Source organism: Syngnathus typhle, linkage group LG6, assembly GCF_033458585.1.
Source record: "Syngnathus typhle isolate RoL2023-S1 ecotype Sweden linkage group LG6, RoL_Styp_1.0, whole genome shotgun sequence".
NCBI lineage: Eukaryota > Metazoa > Chordata > Actinopteri > Syngnathiformes > Syngnathidae > Syngnathus > Syngnathus typhle.
In genome coordinates this window covers 10,202,342-10,221,273 of record NC_083743.1, presented here as the reverse complement: position 1 = coordinate 10,221,273, position 18,932 = coordinate 10,202,342, and the positions used below count along the sequence as shown (strand labels likewise).

Genomic DNA, 18,932 nt, shown 5'->3' with positions numbered 1-18,932 from the left:
GATGTTTTCTTTTTCTTTGTGTACTGCAATGCTGGAATTACATCAGCAAACAATTTAGTCTGATTTTATTTTGTCATGGAAGTCATAAATAAATTGGAATGGAGTGGTGTAAAAATGGTCTGAAATGTAAATAAAATACATATATGTGAAAAATCTACTCCAGTACAGACATTTTTGTACTTGCTCATAATATTCTCGCCATTGTTTGAACACTGCACAAGGGCATTTAATTATTCAAGAGCTATTATAATCCATAATAATTGCTTCACACGGAACTTTGCATGGCAAATATTTTTAGTTCCTGATTGCACAGACATGCACACACAGTCATAACAAGGTGTTTCAAAACATGTTTTGTTGAAGGTTTTGTGTCCTTGACCCGCATGCAGTTAGAACGTCACGCATGGTACACAGACAGGGTGTGTCAAAAACGAAAAGAAACGGAATTTTACTTTCATTCCATATGAAGCCCAGCACGGCTTCACTCGTGTATCGTGAAGTCCTTAATCCAATTTGAATCTACTCTGTTTATTGTGAGCTATTTGACAAAAATAACATTCTTCTTTAAATGTCCGAATACATTGTTCAAAAATGCAAAAACTCTTCAACAAAACAACTTTTGCATTGGTTTTCGTTAGATGTGTACCTGTTGTAGCTGGTGAATGCGTGTGTGCGTTCCCATTAGCACATCCTCCCCTTCGAGTCGCACTTCTTCTCACATAAGCTCATTGACAAAAAGCTGTTAAATCCTGTCAGGGTTGAATGGACCCACCATCAAAATGTACTGACAGCCATTGTCTTCCTTCCTGACAGAAACAAGCAATAGTGGAAAACATTCTCAGTAAAAGCAAATGTTAGCCCATTTCACACGGGCCAAATTGGATAAATGAATATTTGCATGGAATAGTTGCTGTCAGATGATCTTGAAAGTATTTAAGACAAGTAATTAGCAAGGCTGAGTGTTGGAGAGGGGTGTGAAAGTGACAGGAAACACTCTCAAGGAGTAGCCGTGATCAAAGGTGCCACTGACCATTTGACAGGGAAGCGTCAAAACCTTGCAGAGCTGAAAAGAACTTGGAAAGAATACAAGCTGCCTCAGATTCTTCAAAGGCACAACACACGCACACACACTGAGCCAACAAAATTACAACAGGCATATGATGATCTCATTCCAATTTACACAATTTGAATTTCTCCATATGAAGCTTGAACCTAGTTGAACCCAAAGCTGATCATTTTCCTCCACCAACGCCATCTTCTCGGTCTCCATCGCACATGAGGCTGGTTCAAAGGTCATCTTACTTAATGCAGCAGTTGGCCCGAGAAAGATTTAACGGGCGCTCGGTGGCATATGGCACTGAAAAGGATCCCCTGGGGAGCCCGGCAGCCACCCTCAACTGTCTTTGACCGTGAGAGAACAATCACTTGGAGCAGCAGCAGAAGGCTGAGCACTCCATGTGTGTTTAAAAGCATGCTACTGCATTAATAAGAATCTTTTTTTGGTTTTCATTCTGTCAGGAATGATTGGAACCAGGGTGACCAAATGCAGCTTGAACCGGGGTTTATTGAAGGGAAGGGAGGTAGGTGGGGAACCGAAGACACAGACGGGATAGAGACTCACGGACAGCAAACAGACAGAAGTCCACGGATAAAATTCTGACCCTGAGCCTCCAGACAAGACCGACAGGATAACAAACAGGCAGGGCTTAAATACATAAGGTAACAAGAGGAAGCAGGTGACAGACATTACGGCGATGAAGAGGTGTGGCTGAGGGAAGTTGCCGGCCGAGCGTGCTCTGGCACGGACAGGCGTGACACATTCACACACAGAGGCCAGTGAGCGTGCAGTTGCAGACTGAGGTTGAAGTCACATCACTGTGAGCACGCACGCCCTATTATCTTGGGATTTAATTGATCGAATTGAGTTCATTTGGGATTTTGAACACCATTTCTTTTCCATAATGTGACTGACCCTTCAAATTTCAATACAAATACCCCATTAGGAACATGTCTAAAATGTCATTTGTTTTTGAATTTCTTAATTATTTTGATATCTCACTGGTGATGGGGGCTCCCTGAAAAGTGCTGATTTTGGAGGATTTCATCAAACGTCAATATATTAATATGTAACTATTGTTAACTCAGAAACCATTTTGTCCCCTAAAGTGTCACATGATCATCAAACTAGGGATGTGTAATTCTGCCTAGTAAGTATAAAAAATATACTCAAAACTTGGAATTTCTTGTCACATAGCAGTACAATTTTTATTTTTATATGTTATTTTGAACGTTACTGTATGTGTAAAGACATATATAAATCAGTGGCTGCAGAGAACCTAAATCTATTTGCTGATATCAGAAAGTGCGCAATTAGTTTTGTCGATTTTGTGAGTCATGTAGTCTCTTTGCCCTTTCAAGCCAATAATTTCTTTGAGGCATTAAGAAATTCACAAAAAGTCCAACTAGGAAGTGATCACAAATCTGAGAATCAATCATTTTCAAATAATTAATGCTTTTTGGGCCCCAAGTTCAAAACACAAACGTGCAACTTCCAATCAGAGCCACTTTTGCTTTGTATTTTTTAACTCCTACCTTCATCACGTGTTGCTTATTTATGAGATATATTCATAACTATCTGTGTAATAAGTATCACATGATGCAGTCTTTCAACAGTTTAAATAGTTCTTGTAATTTTATTCGAACATTGTCAAACTTTCAAACACAAATTGCTACAAACAAAAATGCACAAAACTGCACTATAATTGAATCTAACCTGACTCATACAGTGGCAACAAAATTTACGCGACAAATTTTCATGTGCCAGTCCCGCTTATGTATATATTTATGCATTTACAGCTCAGGCTGTTTCCTCCCATTCACGCACCACTCTCATCAGTGTGGAATTAACTGACTTCCCTCTTTGTGGGAAAACAGTAAGGCGTAAAAACAGTTTCCATTTCCTATTCCTGATGTATGAACCGCATTTCCATTCTCAATGCGGAACGTATCTAAGACCGCTGGGTCATCCTTACCACTGTACTGGGATGTACAATTAGAGCAAATGGAGTTTCTTTGGGTTTCTTTCCTCTCCATGCACCGAGGCGTGGAGCCCATACGCAAGGGAATCATTTAGGGGCAGTTCTTCACTGTTCACAGTAGTAACATGACAGGGGACTATGCCCATCCCCAGCTACACTTGCATCTAAAAGCTTTTCTGCAAATTAAGTGGGCAAAACAGGACCATAGAAACCCATTTAAAATTGAATGAAAAGAACAAAAGAAAAGGACACCCACAAAAACTACTGAGTGGGATGTCCTTGGTCCAGCCTGTGCTACATTCCGAAACCAAGTTTGTTGAAGGACCTGAGCTGGTTCCGGGGCACCGAGCATCCTGGTTTTGTACAAAATAGCAAGAGGGTTGTTTTGGCAGAAATATTGGATACATATTTCTTTGCTATGGTCCCCTGATTTCCTCTATTATTCTGTATTCACAGAATACACTAGGATTGAATACAGTGCTGGAAACCATCGAGGCATGCACGTCTCCGCTAAGTTAAGTATTCTTCGATTCGTATGGATTTCATACTCTTTGAGGGGAATAAATAATGGTGCACATTTCCTCTTGTGTGCAGGATTCATACTCCAGTTTAGATTAAATCTCAGAGTAAAGTGATATTTAAGGTCCTGCAGATGACTAACATGTAACATACACAGTAGTCAACTGTTAATACAATCTTGAAGTGATTTGGCAGTAGCATAAGAAACCCTGGTCTGGTTTATAACAACTACAGAATAAATAAAACAAGTTAAATGCACGTCTTGTGGTGTGTATCTGATTGTCACTGCTGAGGCAATTTACAGTCAGACTGCTTGTGTCCCGTCCCGTGGTTGATGAGTGAGTATGACACTCGTCAGTCGGTTTGCCCGACTACAGAAGTGCTATGCGATGGTCAAAAAACATATATATATATATATATATATATATATTTTTTTTTTAAAAAGAACGAGGTCCCTGCTGACAACAGCCCATCAGTTCCAATATTCGTCATGGGGAACAAATGTGACAATCATGTCTTCTTCCATTTTAAGTTACTTTCATAAAGTCAACTACACATTATTAAATGCTCACGTTGTCTCCCAGGAAAAAGGGGTAAATTAAATAAAATGGAAAAGTGTACATTTCATATCTGAGACTGTGTTGAGACAGCTGTACAGCATAAAGGCTCTGCGTTAACAGACTGGTGCGTGATCCCACTTTCTCAGAGTCAACACACAAACACGCTCGCAGCACCCACACAATCATCACAGCTTTAGTTCATCTGTGTTTAAGAGTCTTGTTGAGGACGGCCAGGCACACGGTTGTTGCGTGTCACATTTACAATGTTGTGTGTCTGAGTGTTTGTGTGTTAAGGGTCCATGGCTGGTCAAGTGTGTCTCCTCTCCCTCGAACGCTTCATGAGTCAGGGTCCAGTTTGGGCTGCGACTCCTCCGTTTGGCTCTGAGCATTCTCGCATTCTTGTCTCAGCTCCTCGCCCATCTCCCCCATGTCCATTTCAGGGAGGTTCTCCTCGATGTGGTCCTCTGCAGCATCTTTGCAGTACAGACACTCCTGAACACACACACACAGTCAGGTTAAAGCTTTTAGTTGGTTGGCATGCTTTGACTGGCCAGCACACACAGATAAACAGTCGTATAAAAACATTTGCGTCTCAAATCTTTTAAGGATTTCACTGCGGACCTTCACATTGATAGCTGCAGGTAGACCCCCTCTTCGCATCCACGGGTGTTCCTCCAGCAGCTCTCGGCGCTGGTCTGAGGAAAAGTGGGGCTGGCTCTTCTGCATCTGTCTGAGCCGTTCCTTGTCTTCCCGCAGGATCTTCTGAATGTCCCTATGGAACAAGTCATGCAACATTGTAATGTTGTGCTCAAGGGAGGGATAATAAGCCTCACTCGGTGTGCATTTACAATTACAAATCACCACTATTGCTCTGAATCGTTGACTCACCTGCATGGCATTTGATACGTCATCATGACCTTGTCGTCAGCATTGGCCATCAGCAGCCAAAGAGGCTCCTGGAGAACGTATTTGATGAAATGCTCGCCCTCGCCTTTGGCCAACGCCTTGACTTGTGACTGGCCATCGCCAGAATCTCCTTCTCCTCTCGCCTTGACTTTGGTTTTAGTCTTTGGGTCATGTTCCAAAGAATCAATACTGCCAAAGTATTTGCTTGTGTTGCTGCTCCCTACATAGCGGTTAGGAGAAACAAGTCAAGTCAAATGGGGCTTCAAAGCAGCTTTCTGTTAGCTTGGATTGGCAACTATGGACAAACCTGTTCTGCTGCCTGAGGCTCCACTTGCTGATGTACCGCAGCCATTACAGCCAGAGCCTGAACCTGAACCTGAGCCCGATCCAGATCCTGATCCTGAGCCCATGGAGCCAGATGTTGCTGAACCAGTGCCGGAGTGAGAGTCCTCCTGCTCTTGGAGAAGGATGTCCAGTAGGTCACAGGATGATGAGTGACCGTCACTATGTGCGCCATCTTCTGGAGAATTAACCTGCATTGTCACCTAACACGAAACACCCCCCCACAAAAGTTGAAAAAGCTGCCATTTGTGTAATCATTCATTTGCAATAAAAGTAACTTTTATTTGTTCATACATTAAACAAAAAAAGTGGACCACACGCTACCTACAGTAACATTACGAGGTGGGATTAGTGACATTCGACACATTTCCCAAAAACTGACAACCTCGATGTGGTGTAATACAGCAGTCATAAAACCAGCTGAATGAAAATAAATACATTTACACTTAAAACATGTAAATCTTATGTATGAAATCAATAAAGATGAAAAGGAATGACATTTGGGCTATGATTGGCTCATTTTGTATCATTTTGTCAACAGAAAACATTTTAATGAATAAAAAGTTATTTCATCTAAAATGTTCATTATTTTATTCATTTACATTAAGTATAATAACCTTGTAGTCATTCTAATACCTACTCTTGTACTCGAGAGGACAAAGCGCCTACTGGTAAACGGACCTTAAGCAGAATATCAAAGATAGTGGGAAAAACAAAAAATATATATAAATAATAATAATAATAAAAAAAAGGACCTCTCACCTGCTGAAGATTGTCAGCCTTGGCTGAGGCGGTCGCGTTCCTTTCCCCTGCAGGTCCTGCTACAGCAGAACATGCCGCTGGACTGGTGCCCTGAAGTCCAACAGAGGCCACTGTACTGTCCTGCCGTTCCATGGAGCGTTGGCCCTCTTCCATGCTCAGTAAATTGAGCTGCAGGGGCGAGCTGCACCGCGACTCAAAGAGCGTCGGTGACGTGGTGCGCTCGCGTGCTCCAGACGCCGGAGTAGAAGAGCGAGAAGCCGCCCCCTCTCTGGGCTCCAAACCTGAGGCTTTAGGGGCTTGGGTGCTTAGGCTATATGGGAAGGGCTGCGGTGGATATGGGGCTTGAGCTACAAATGGAGTCTGCACTGAGAAAGTAGGTTGGGCAGCGAAGGGCTGCTGGGCAGGATAGGTGGTTGGCCGAGCCTGGAATGGCTGCTGGGCTGGAAAGGCAGTCGGCACGGGGAAAATCTGTTGGCTGGTGAACGGAGGTTGTGTTTGCATGGTGTACGCTGGCTGCGGGGTCTGAAAGGGCTGCTGGCCATTGAACTGAGGTTGCGTCTGAGCCTGCTCCAGGAAAAACGCTGGTCTGGGAGCAGGTCCCATTTGGCCCAAAGGTCCCATTTGAGGGAACAGGTAATTTGGTAGCACATAAGCCACCACTGGCGCAACAATGGGTGCGGGGAAAGGAGTGGCAGTGGGAGGGATTTGGTTGCTCTGGCCCTCAACAAAGGCTGTGGAAAGAGAGGGGTCGGGAGGGGGGACCTGTGCTGGAGCCGCAGGTGCCGGTGGATAGAGCTGGTAAGCGGGCTCCATGGCTGGGTAGGACACATTGAAAGCTGACAGCGACGCTTCAGACGGGGACCATGACGTTTGGTTGAGGCCCTGAAGAGGGGGGCGGGGTTTGCGGTTTGAGACGGCGCTGTCTGACGACTCGGGATGCTTCATGCGTGGCTTCTTGGACTTTCTGTTACGGTTCCCCTTTTTGGCAGTAGTCTCTGGCCGGGTGGTGCCCTGTTTGGCAGCACCTCGTAGTCCCGATGGTTCTGAAGTGACCAATTACAAGGTCAGAATGTTGTACTTCACAATATCTGCATTTCACCAAGAAGGTCATTCAACACATAAAGGACACAAACACACAAAATACTAGCTCAACTGACAACTAGCTCAAAAGACTATGACAAACTAGAATTCATATTAGTGACCATGTATGCCAAACATTTCACAGGAGTGGAACATTTTGTTTCAACAAAGCAAAAAACCAACTCCTCATTCTATTCTGTTTCCGCTGAAAGTATTTGTAAAACTAGTTTTGGCACCAAAAGTCAAGACAGACAAACCAAAGGGCAGGTGAAAGTAGAACGAGATTGTCTCTTTTATGTGGTTCGAGACTAGTAAGTAGCTATGGAAATAGGCCATACTTGAATTAAACTTCAGTGCTCATATCCAGGGCCGATTTGTGCTATGGGCAATATGGCTGACCGCCCAGGGCGCAATGTATGTGGGGGTGCACGAGCGCTCTCAAGATAAAAAAAGAGGGGACAGCAGAGGCCAGAGAGGAAAAGACCAAGGGATTCCAAGGCCACACAACTGCTTCTGAATAAATTGTAAATTGCACTGCATTCATAAAATAACACTACCTATCCACATGTAATCAATTGGGTTATGTGAAATGCACAAAAAAATTAAAAAAATGGACAGTGCACGCACTATGTTATGGCCGCATTACCTGATGCACGCATACGTGACGTGATCAATGTCAAGTTAAGGTTGTTTGAGGGACCGGATAGTGTTGGCAAAAAAAATTGTTTACGGAAGGGGGTGCCGCGATGCACGGATCACCCAGGGCGCAAAAGGAGCCAGGACCGCCTCTGCTCATGTCAAGTAAAACGCCCCAAGTTAGAGGGAGTGAACTTAGTTAGTGACAATCCATATACAGTCATTTCATGTTGTCATTCTGAAAATATTGCTTACCTTCAGGGTTGACTGGCCCTTTCTGCCTGTGCAGATGGTTGGAATAGTCCTTCTGGAACGTCCTGGCTTTACAGAGTTCTCGGCAGCGAGTGAGGAAGGCCTGCTCTTCTTTCTGCGTGTGGGCTGCCAGCACCTGCTTGGTCAGTCCCAGGCGCTTATAGGCCTCTTTCTCCTGGCTCAGCGGAGATACAACACTAACGGGCGGAGCAGGAGGGGCAGGGCTCTCAGCCACGTCCTCAATTATTTCTGCCAAAACAGCACATTCATATAGGTCAGTCATTAGGATTGCTCCCATCTAAAACCCTATGCTGCTCTTACACTCTCTTGTTTTTGCAAGGCATTACAACATATTGTTTCGTATTAGCCAGTGTTTCAAGTCCTCATCTCATAGCTTTCTTTTGTCTTCTGTTTCTGAGGGAATTGTAATATTTAACTGCGAATATACACTTACCAGACTCTGGGTGTGGCTTCTTGTCTCCCACATGCACAATGGTGCTGCTATAGCTACACTGAGATGTGATTGACACAACACTTTCGGCCTTGCTGGGTAAGGGAAGGGGTCCCATTGGTGCTCCAACCACCGCGGCTTCGGACTTCTTCAGCGCTTTCATGTTTGACAATCCAGGCTGGCCCTCAAGCATCAAAGCATCTAAAGAACAGAGTCACCCATTGTTCGCTCTGAGTCTCACAAATCTCATCATCCATGCAACCATCCATTTTCTGATAACTAAATCCAATAAAGGCGGCTTGGTGACGCGCTGGGTCGCACGTCCGCCTCATAGTTAGGGGGGTGCGGGTTCGATTCCACCTCCGGCCCTCCCTGTGTGGAATTTGCATGTTCTCCCCGGGCCCGCGTGGGTTTTCTCCGGGCACTCCGGTTTCCTCCCACATCCCAAAAACATGCTTGGTAGGCCAATTGAGCACTCCAAATTGTCCCTAGGTGTAAGTGCGAGTGCAAATGGTTTTTTGTCTCTGTGTGCCTTGCGATTGGCTGGCAACCGGTTCAGGGTGTCCCCCACCTACTGCCTGTTGACGGGCGGGATTAGCTCCAGCGCACCCGCGACCCCCGTGGGGACTACGCGGTTCAGAAAATGGATGGATGGAAGGATGGATAAATCCAATAAAAGTCATTCACGAGAAATGTAGAGGGGAATTTCTCAAGTGACAGGAAATAATCTAAAAGACACATTAACGATAGTAGTAAATAATAATAATAATGCTGTGAACATATTTTAGTTTTTACTTAACCATAAAAGACACTTGTCTAAGAACCATAATCGTGACAGCAAAACTGAGATACGAACCGAACTGTGAATTTTGTAAACCCTTCCACCTCTGCTATGTGTCTACGTGGGTGTGTGGACGTATCTGAATCATCAGCCCATACCTGTGTTGGAACCACCAGGAGCCTGCACAGTGTCCTCTGTACACTTTTTGTCATCATCGGAGTTGGAGGAGGTAGTATTTGAAGAAAACTGGTATTTCCTCTTTACAGTAATGGGGATGTTACAGCTCTCCAGGTACCTGAAAGAAAGGTACGGTAGATTATAAATCTTGAGAAGGAATACTACACAAGCACAGACAGATACACTCACAAACACTTACCGGATAACACTGTCAAGGCAGCTAATCTGCTGGTAGGAGCAGACGGTCTGGTCTTTGAAGGTGAATTCATCCATGCTAGCTGCATTACCATCTTTTGGTGCAGAATCCTTCAGACGCACCCCTGGACTCTTTTGAGACGCTGCCATTGTAGGAAGAGAAACGGAAACTTGTGTCAGAAAGCTACACAGCAAGGCATGTAAAGGGGTTTCGCACAACTCGTGCGTACAAAAGAAAACAAACGAGCTGTCACGCTCTCCCTCAATTTCTGTGGGTAACCTGTCTCAGGACACTATGCTAGGATTTTTCACAGTAGAAAAGCATCCTGTAACAACATTTTAATTTGTTTCTGACCACTTCTATAGAAAACAGTGCCACCTTAAAATGAACACTTTCAATAATTGGAGAATTGAGCTTACCATCAGAGTTCTTCTTTTCAGGTTTGGATGGGTATGGAGCTGGTGAAGGCGGAGGGGAGCGCAGGCACACCTGGGAGTCTTGGTTCTTGAGCATGTGAACTCCCTTACAAATCTCCTGGAATGTCCTGGTGGGCTTGGCCTTGCTTGTCTCCTCAGCTGTGTTCCCGTTGCCATTGCTTTCACTGGATGAGCCATTGCTCATCTGTTGTTCGTGAGAACCGTTGCTGCCGTGGCTACCATAACCACTGGATCCCATGTTGTGAACCGGCTAAGGGTAGAGAAGCCATTACAGAAGCTGGCAAAAGCTTGTTATAAGGTGTGTTTAAATAAACTATAATGTGTATACATACTTGTAGGAGAAGCCTGTGGATCTGCTCACTAATTTCTTGGATGTCTGAGTCCATCATCTTCCCTTCATTCAAAGCCAGGGGTGCAAAAACATCTTCATTCACAGGACCCCTGAAAATAACATCAACCGTGTCAGTAAAACCACTTGAATATGGACAACTCCTGTATAAATGATCAAAATCTAAATTCGCCGTCAAAAAGGGTAACATAACTTTTAATGTGTGCGAGTAAAAGACTTACATGCGGACTTTGTGCCTGCCGATGACAAATGAAACTTTGCGGCTCCATGGGTTGACAAAGCTGGACCAGCTGGTGTCGATTGTAACGTATTCGCCATTTCTTGCGCAGAAACGGATTGAGGAGTGGTCAAAAGGCTGGCCAGCATACTTTAGAACTGTTGGTAGAAGGCAAAGTGTTTATGAGATGATATGGTCGTGCAAGTAATTCACAAGTAGTAATTAGTATAGCCAGATGGCACATATCAAAAACCCAGAAAGAAATCTAGCCTTACTCTTGCGATGCACGGCCAGCATGATAGGCCTGTCACTCGGGTGGAGATTGAGGAGTACAGGTGTCCCGATCAAGTCCTGGGGGAGATAACCCAGCAGCGGAACAGCCCTGATGGAGAATATAAGAATATTAGGAATTATTTCCCACATGCATCGACATAACCTCGTTCATTAAGTTCAAAAGGCATTCTTTTACTCACCTTTCATCCACATCCTGAAAAACACAGTTAGGGGTGTGTGTGGTGGTGAAAATGCGCTTGTCAGAAGGGATTCTGGGTGCTAGTAACAGAGAACAGAGAAAAAGAAAGTCTGCATTAGCCCTTTGCTGAAATCTAACCAATTTAAATCAAGGATGGAAAAGAAGTACATTTTAAATTGCCCGACTGGCCCCCATCAAATTCATATTTCAAAAGTAGGAAGTAAATCATGCTTCTCACATGAGGGGCCAATGCTATCTATCATTAGTGGGCTCACCTTCATAACCGGAGTGCACCCTTTCTGCCAGCAGGAGGCAGCAGAACTGTTCCTCAGACAATTCCGCATCTTGAACTTTCATTAGGTAAGGAGTCATGCGGAATGGGTAGTACTGCATGTCCCCATAGTGTTCCTTCCCGCCACTGAAACAACATAGATGAATAGTTCAGTTAGTTTTGTTTCATTTATATCACAGGCAGACTTGCACTTGCAGTTATTTTGATGTGTTGTGTCTTATTATCGATAGTTTAAAGTACGGGTCAGCAACATGGTGCAGTTGCGCACCAACTAGTCATTTTCTAAGAATGTTGTAGAAGTCATCATTTAAAAATAAACACTTGCATAGATTTAGAGAAGTGGTGCGTATTGATATTTATGAATTATCTATGTTGATAACCATTTTACTATTAAATGGGTATTTTAAACAAATTTCAGAAGTGTGTATGAATCATACATGTAGCCCTCAAATAGTTTCAAGAAGATTGGTTGGTGACCTCAAGTTAAGCCTTTAATGTGGCTTCAAGCAAGTGACCTAGGAGCAGTACTTGCCCAAGCAGCCAAAACTAAGGCGGGTAAACCCAAGAATAGCGGTGTTAAGCCCAGTTGGGAAGAAAGTGCAAAACAAAAGGGGCTGAATATTAGAAGCTCTCAGCACTACCCCACACACTCTCTTTGCTCCTGCTTGGTGTGACTTGTCTTACACAGGGATTGTTAGAGCAGAAATCTATGAATCGGAATCTGCCGTGCGCTCTCACTCACCTGATGCGGCAAAAGAAGGATTTCTCCTGCATGCACTCCGTGGGAGAAGACTCTGAAAAAAACACAGGGAGGAGGGTGGAGAAACAGGATGATTATATACTCAACAGTGCGCATGACCAGAATCACCCATCCGTTGCAGTTTGCTGAGACTAAAACGTCAGTGTAGTTCTACTCAAAAACATCCCCAAACCAACATTTTATCAAAATAACAATAATACCTGCTGTACTGAAGGTGTTAAGTATGATTTTCTTTTTAAGATATCTGAAAACGGCAGGAGCCAGCATACACTCCATAACATTGGCACCCCTAGTTAAAAGCCTTATGATAATTTTGTTTTTTATTGCCGAAGCATACTCTCTTCTGGAAAATTGTAGTTAGGATTCACCAGATACACCAATAAGCTCCTTGAATGGTTATCTCGGTCCCTAGACCTCAACCTCTTCTTCAGGTTGCTGGATGATTTCAAGAGCTTGTGCAAAGAGAAATGATCAAAAAAACTTCTTCTCTGTATTCTCCTCTGTTTGAAACATAGGAGTAAATTAAGTGTTGTTTTGTTAGAAAAAGGGGTATGTACAAAGTATTAACATTAGGGCTGCTAATAATTGTGGCACATGATTGATGGTAAAAATCTCAACTACTCAAAACTAACCTCAGTGGAGGTTTTTCTTAGCCACTGAATAAACGCATTTGAATTAAAGGTTGGATTTACTTTAAAGGGAATAAAAGAACTCATGAAAAGTTACAGAATACATCTTGATGAGGGGTACCAATAATTATGGAGGGCAGTGTATATTAAAGAGTATAATAAAAAACTGTGTGGCAGGTGTCTGCATAAATTGGTTTGTGTGATATTGGTCATGCTAATAAAATATGTGCGACGTGTGTACAGGCATGTGTGAGTGGGTGGCTCATGTGAAGGAAACGGATGAGTCTATGTGTGCAGGTGGTGAAATTTAGGTTTCATGTGGGTTTTCCACGTGCCTGGTGCAGCTGGTGGGAATCCTGCCCCCATTTAGAGTGTTTGAATGCAACACATCCCACCAGTTTAGAGATTGCTGTTACCTGCTCCAGTGCACATGCTCCACGAGGGCAAGCGGTAAGGAGTCGTGAAGCTGTAGAACACGCTCACGTCCTGAGGCGTCAAGAATTCCACAAACTTGGCATTATGGAACACCTCACGCTTGCAGTTTAAGATGGTCGCCGCCTGATCGGAGATGTAAACTATTTTCCCTGTGATTAGTGAGACAGCCACAGCAAATATGTCCTGCAAGAAACAAAGCAGGTTGCTGTTAGACACTTTAAAAGAAAAAATAAATGTACAGTAGAAAGAGGCAACATTTGAGCAGCAATGAATAAATGTATATCAAGTCAAGGCTCACGTGTGACAAAAGAACTTACAGTGTTTCTGAGGGTGTATTCAGAAGTGATGCTGTTGATCTCCTCAATGCTGTAAGACGACACGTCAAAACCAGGTGGTTGGCTGTCGTTGATCATCAGCATCTGGTAATACTCCTCGTTGGCTGTCAACAAAATAACACCACATCTGTAAAGCTGTAATTGAAGATGCTGATGCATGACAACATTTGCCCAACAAACATATAAAACATTGATGGTATGTTCTTGTTGCGGACTGACACCAGTTGGATATCTTACCTTTCACCTGCTTGACACACCGTAGAGCATATTTGAGTGTGTTGACAGTGGTAGATTTGCCCTTGTTCCTCTTCTCCTTGGGCAAATGCATCTTCAGTTCCTTAAGGGTCTTGAAGAGCTCCTTCTGTGTCTTCGCTTTCGCCGACTGTTCGCTGCTGCAGAGCGTACACGAGACACATACATGTGCATCAGAGAAAAGGTCTCACCGAGGCTGGCACACTCTTGAGCGCGGGGGTATAAATTGGCGGAGGAATGACGGTGGGAGAGACTGGCACGGAGGTGAGTCAACGTGATGAATTAAGGAGCCAAACATGTGTAAGGTTCATACTAACCTGCAACCACTAGTAGATGGATTGTCCTGCTCGGAGCTCACCAGACTGAAGGCATTGGAGCTGCTTGGTGGCGAGGGGCTGTGAGAGTTTGAGCTGTACAATAAACAACATGGTATTGACAATGTTAAGAGCAAAAGAGCAGCGAAAGGGCCCAAAAACAAATGGTACGCAACACAGAGTGATCTAGGAACTTGCTAGAATGTGTCGAACCAACAACGTGAAAGTAAAGAAGGTGATTTCTTACGCATGGAAAGACGACAATGATTTTTATGGACAAACTTCTCTGTAAAATACGTCGATCAAGCTAATTACGATCCCATTACAGAGTCTTCAATGCAGTGCAAAACACGCTGTGGATGTGTCTTGGACTACCACTAATTGATTGCATTAGAAAAGATGTATTATATTTTTGATTCTGAATTACAACAGCAAAGCGCTTGCATGAGAAATGCCTGACATTCAATTAGTTGAACTTCCCATGTTAAAAAGTTACCAAGGTGCTTAGGGTCGCAATGGCTCTTCGAGGGCTCCCAAGGAAACCAATTAGTCCATGACAACTTGTCCAGGATTTGAGTTTAGACATTCCAAAAATTTTGCATTGCGCTTACACGGACCAAAAGGATCAGATAATGATAAAAAAATGTGTCTGTTACTTTAAATTGGTCACAAGTGGCTTCATAGGGATAGTTCAGAAGGCAGTACATTAGTTTTAAGAATTAAGGTGCTTGTGAATAAAACTTTTGTGTCACTATCAATTTGAGTCGAAAGAAAGCAAGACAGCGTTGCAGCCATGACTCATACAGGAGAAAATGGCCCCTTTGTTATATTTAATGATCCATACTTCCATGACCTAGATGGTCTGCTTCCACATAACGGCGGAACATTCAAACACAATTGAGTGCGTTAGGGTGCTCTCACCTTTTGTTGCTTCCCGATGACTCGTGGATAGCGGAATCTTTCCCGTTTCCATTTGAGCTGCCCACAGATTCATTGCCGTGAGACTCATTTCCGTGCGATTCGTTGCCATGGGACTCAGTCCCACTCCCACTTGAGCCGGCCATCTCTACATCTTCGTGTAAGCGTGTCCGCTTCCTTTCATCGTGGGGAGAACCAGGCGAGGCAGGGTGCTCTTGGCTGCTGTCGCTGCCTTCTGAAGCCAAGCTCAACTCTGGCTCCATGTCGCCCCCATCCCTCCTGCCACAACCCTCGCTGTAACTGCTGGCCATACGGTGAAGTTGGCTGATGGCGGAGCACGGGGAAAGTTCTCCTTCCTCCCCTTGAAGGCCGACCCTTTCGCGGGACCGTTCCCGCCCGTCCAGGGTTGAATAGAGGTAATGCTGAGAGTCACTGCTCTCTGACATGGAATGGGCCAATGGACGCGAGATGGGACTTTAGATTGTCTTCCTCATGGCAGCACCAATAACGGTATTGTAGTGGGGTGCAAGCGTAGTTGATCCCTCACCAGGAAGCATTCACTCTACAATAAAATAAAATAATATGCATTATTATATTGCAATGAGGTTTTCATGCGCAAACAACAAATAATCTGAGCCTGTTCGGAGCAGCTGTACATAAAATATTCAGTGGTCTGGACTGTGATCCGATCAGACAGTTTGGCATTGGATGCGAAATGACAGGGCGCCGTCTTCCAAAATAAACCAACACTCTACCTGCGCATGCACACACCTTCACATTCCTCAAAATTTCAATCCTCAAAAATAAAAGGGAATTCCAACCTTTTTGGGTGAAGCATTTCAATTGAAAGAACAGTATACAACTATGAAATATCTCTACAGTCAAACAAATATTTCAAATACAGTAGCAGTCGTAATACATATTTGCAATCATCATTCTTGTACTCTCTAAAGGATAGCCAGCACAGAAAACATTTGGATGCAGATTTGCTTTCTTGATTGCAGCATTGTTTTTCAATATTAGGTCATCTACTGGAAAACTCAAGTACAACAGCTCTCAGAGAGCACATTTAATACACCTAATGGTATGTTAATAATGCCTTAGATAGTAATTCTACACAAACGTGGTAAATTATCCAAGATTTCATCTTATGTAACGCAGAGATGCGCAGCAGAATTTGCTCGGAGGCGCTATACGATACAGGTGATGTGCCTTCTGTGTGTCTGATAGCAACCATTCCCTAATACTGTACCAACAAAGTTAATATCAGACATGTTTCTTCAAAAGACAACTTATGTCATTAAGAGATAATACAATTACAATGCAGAAGATTCTTCAAGAGGTACTTACAGTATGTTTGTTTAATCCACCCTGCAACAAGCACTGTGGAAAAAATCCAAGCAAGCTGCAGCTACAATACTTATGTAAACAATTTTGGGCAATTTGATCGTTCTATTCTTTACATAAGCACCTCTGTGCAAAAAAACCCCAGAAATACAGGTATTTCTCTGAAAACACACAATAAAGTCCAAGCAGCCACAAATCCTGCTGCTTTTCACATGGTCTGAAGTTCAGAGGAGACCTCCTATTGGCTGCAGCCAACAACCAGTCAGGAGAGAACAAGGAGTGTCAACATGTTAAAGTCATAATAGCCAATCAATGGATTTACAGCAAACATCTCCTTTGCTCTCACATTTAAAAAAAATAATAATAATAACGTGTGTATATTGTATGATATGGTATGTTTCTTAAAGAGCATTCTTCACCACAAAAATCCATCCAAACAGGCACCCGACATTATAAAAGAACCCACAAATTCTCTAATAAATAGTTAACCATTTCTAATGCCACTTAATTGCCAATTCATCAAAGAAAACGTTACAAAACTAGATTTTCATCAGAAGAAAGTAAAAATAAAAACATCAGCATATAATAAAGCATGCCCTTGCTTTGCTTCTGTATTAAACTTATACAGAAAAAAACAAGATACTGTTTAAAAGGGCAAGAGAAAATGACGCAAGAACCTGGAAAAAAAAACTTACCACAGGCTCCTTCCACTGAGAACACACAAGCAATGGCAAATGAATAAATTGCCAAGGAAAAAGCTTCAACGTCCCATAGAAACATGCTCGCAGACGCATAAATCTCAGAATGACATAATGAAACTCAAGTCAAGTACAGTAGTGCTTTAAGCACTGCATCATCATTCAGGGGCCGAACCAGTCATACTAGCCCAGCTATCGCAGCATTATACAACGGCTGCTCCAGTCACATGGATTTGGATCCAGCTACCACAGCCTTGTTTCATAAAACCAAATGTTTTCCACTTCATCCAGGCGTGGCACTTCATCAAACTCATTACCAACAGAAATTATAAGAGTAAAAGCCTCAAATACAGAGGGAATATAATTGTTACTTGATATCTCTTGTTTAATTTCATTCTGTACAGACACAACATAAACAAGACATAAATAGTTACGTCATTCCAAGAATAACATTGATTTATATTCCAATGTTTTGAAATAATCCTCTGTGACTTCCTCAATTTTAGACAAATGAAAACTGTGTACTCAGAAGTTAAAAAATTAAAACTAGGGAAACACCGTAGCTCAAAGAAAACAATCATAGATTTATGATGAGCGAGAAAAAAAAGCTTTCACAGTTCACTGTGGAAGGGAAGGTTTAAGTTTTAAACTTTAAAATTCAGACTCATGCCCTTAAAATAATGAGTAAAAAAATAACCGTATATTAATAATTTCTTCCACTTTCCTATTATGCAGCAGCAGAATTGCCTCATTTCAATCGGTTATCCCCAAGCATGACAGAATGTTGCAATTTTTACATTTCAAATACATTTTCACACCCATGAATCTGGTTATGCCTATTAACCAGCTTCCACGTTTCGTTTCGTTTCGTTTTGTTTCGTTTATTTATTTTTCACGTTGGTAACAATTAAGACATCATGTTGACTGACATCGATTATTTCACATACTCCCATGTGCTTGTACTTTAAAGGTCAGAAAATATACAATAAAAACGCTTGAAAGGGGCAAAAATCCTCCCTCCCTCCCCCTCACCCACAGTGACCTGCTATTCACAATCCACACACACGTTGACCTGCAATCCAGAGCACGGTACACTGACACAGTTATGTAAAAGTGACGATACAGTCCACAAACAGACGCAAAAACAGCATTCCCGTGCCCCCAAAGGGCCCATGTTGCGCAAATGGACGTCTTCCTTTATAGGTATTCACAAAACAATCAAATGTTATTTCTGCCTTAGAAATAGTAAAAATGTAGAGCAAACGGAGAGGCCGCGCATGCGCACATCGGACTTAGTTATGCAATTTTTACGCTCCGACTACATCTACAAGGAGGAATTTAAGCATAAACTCACCTGCTTGATCGAAATAAACCCCTTTTTCTGGACGTGCCAGACGACATGTAAAAATAAAGGCAAAAGGCAACAACAAGACCCACGTAAAGCTCAGTGTTCGTCAATAGGAGACGGCATTCAGATAGGCTGTCACAGTAGTCAGATAGGCTGACACAGTAGTCGGCAAGTCCTCCCTTAGTTTCCTCCGTTTTAGATACGCCAGCCAATCAGCGAACTCGTAGCGCGACCTCAATTCTTCTACCGTTGTGCAATTGGTCAGAAATCGTAGATATTTATGGCAAACGTGACGAGTTCACAAAGACCTGAGCTGATTGCCCGAAGAACCTGCCAATCATTTTATATAAACAAGCCAACCTCCACACGTGGAATCCCATGTTACGTGTCTCGCGTGGAGCGAGCCGGTTAGTTGAGACAGCGCGTTGT

General features: G+C 43.1%; 1 protein-coding gene across 2 annotated transcripts; it reads right to left on the bottom strand.

Annotated features, from left to right (window-relative positions):
* Positions 1 to 2,673: 2,673 nt before the first annotated feature.
* LOC133155518 (period circadian protein homolog 2-like) lies at positions 2,674 to 18,697 on the bottom strand. 2 transcript variants are annotated; one of them, XM_061280899.1, is made up of 22 exons: positions 18,510 to 18,697; positions 15,114 to 15,672; positions 14,196 to 14,288; positions 13,864 to 14,018; positions 13,609 to 13,730; positions 13,273 to 13,474; positions 12,210 to 12,261; positions 11,451 to 11,593; positions 11,177 to 11,255; positions 10,979 to 11,085; positions 10,708 to 10,861; positions 10,470 to 10,578; positions 10,120 to 10,387; positions 9,704 to 9,842; positions 9,486 to 9,622; positions 8,550 to 8,747; positions 8,099 to 8,344; positions 6,128 to 7,170; positions 5,331 to 5,568; positions 5,006 to 5,243; positions 4,739 to 4,889; positions 2,674 to 4,609 (listed from the first exon to the last, which is right to left on the bottom strand). In XM_061280899.1, the coding sequence occupies exons 2-22, from the start codon at positions 15,554 to 15,556 to the stop codon at positions 4,454 to 4,456; spliced, it is 4,473 nt and encodes a 1,490-aa protein (XP_061136883.1). In that variant the 5' UTR covers positions 15,557 to 15,672; positions 18,510 to 18,697; the 3' UTR covers positions 2,674 to 4,453. The 2 variants fall into 2 exon arrangements, with proteins under 2 accessions (XP_061136883.1, XP_061136884.1); XM_061280900.1 differs by lacking the exon at positions 8,550 to 8,747.
* Positions 18,698 to 18,932: the final 235 nt, after the last annotated feature.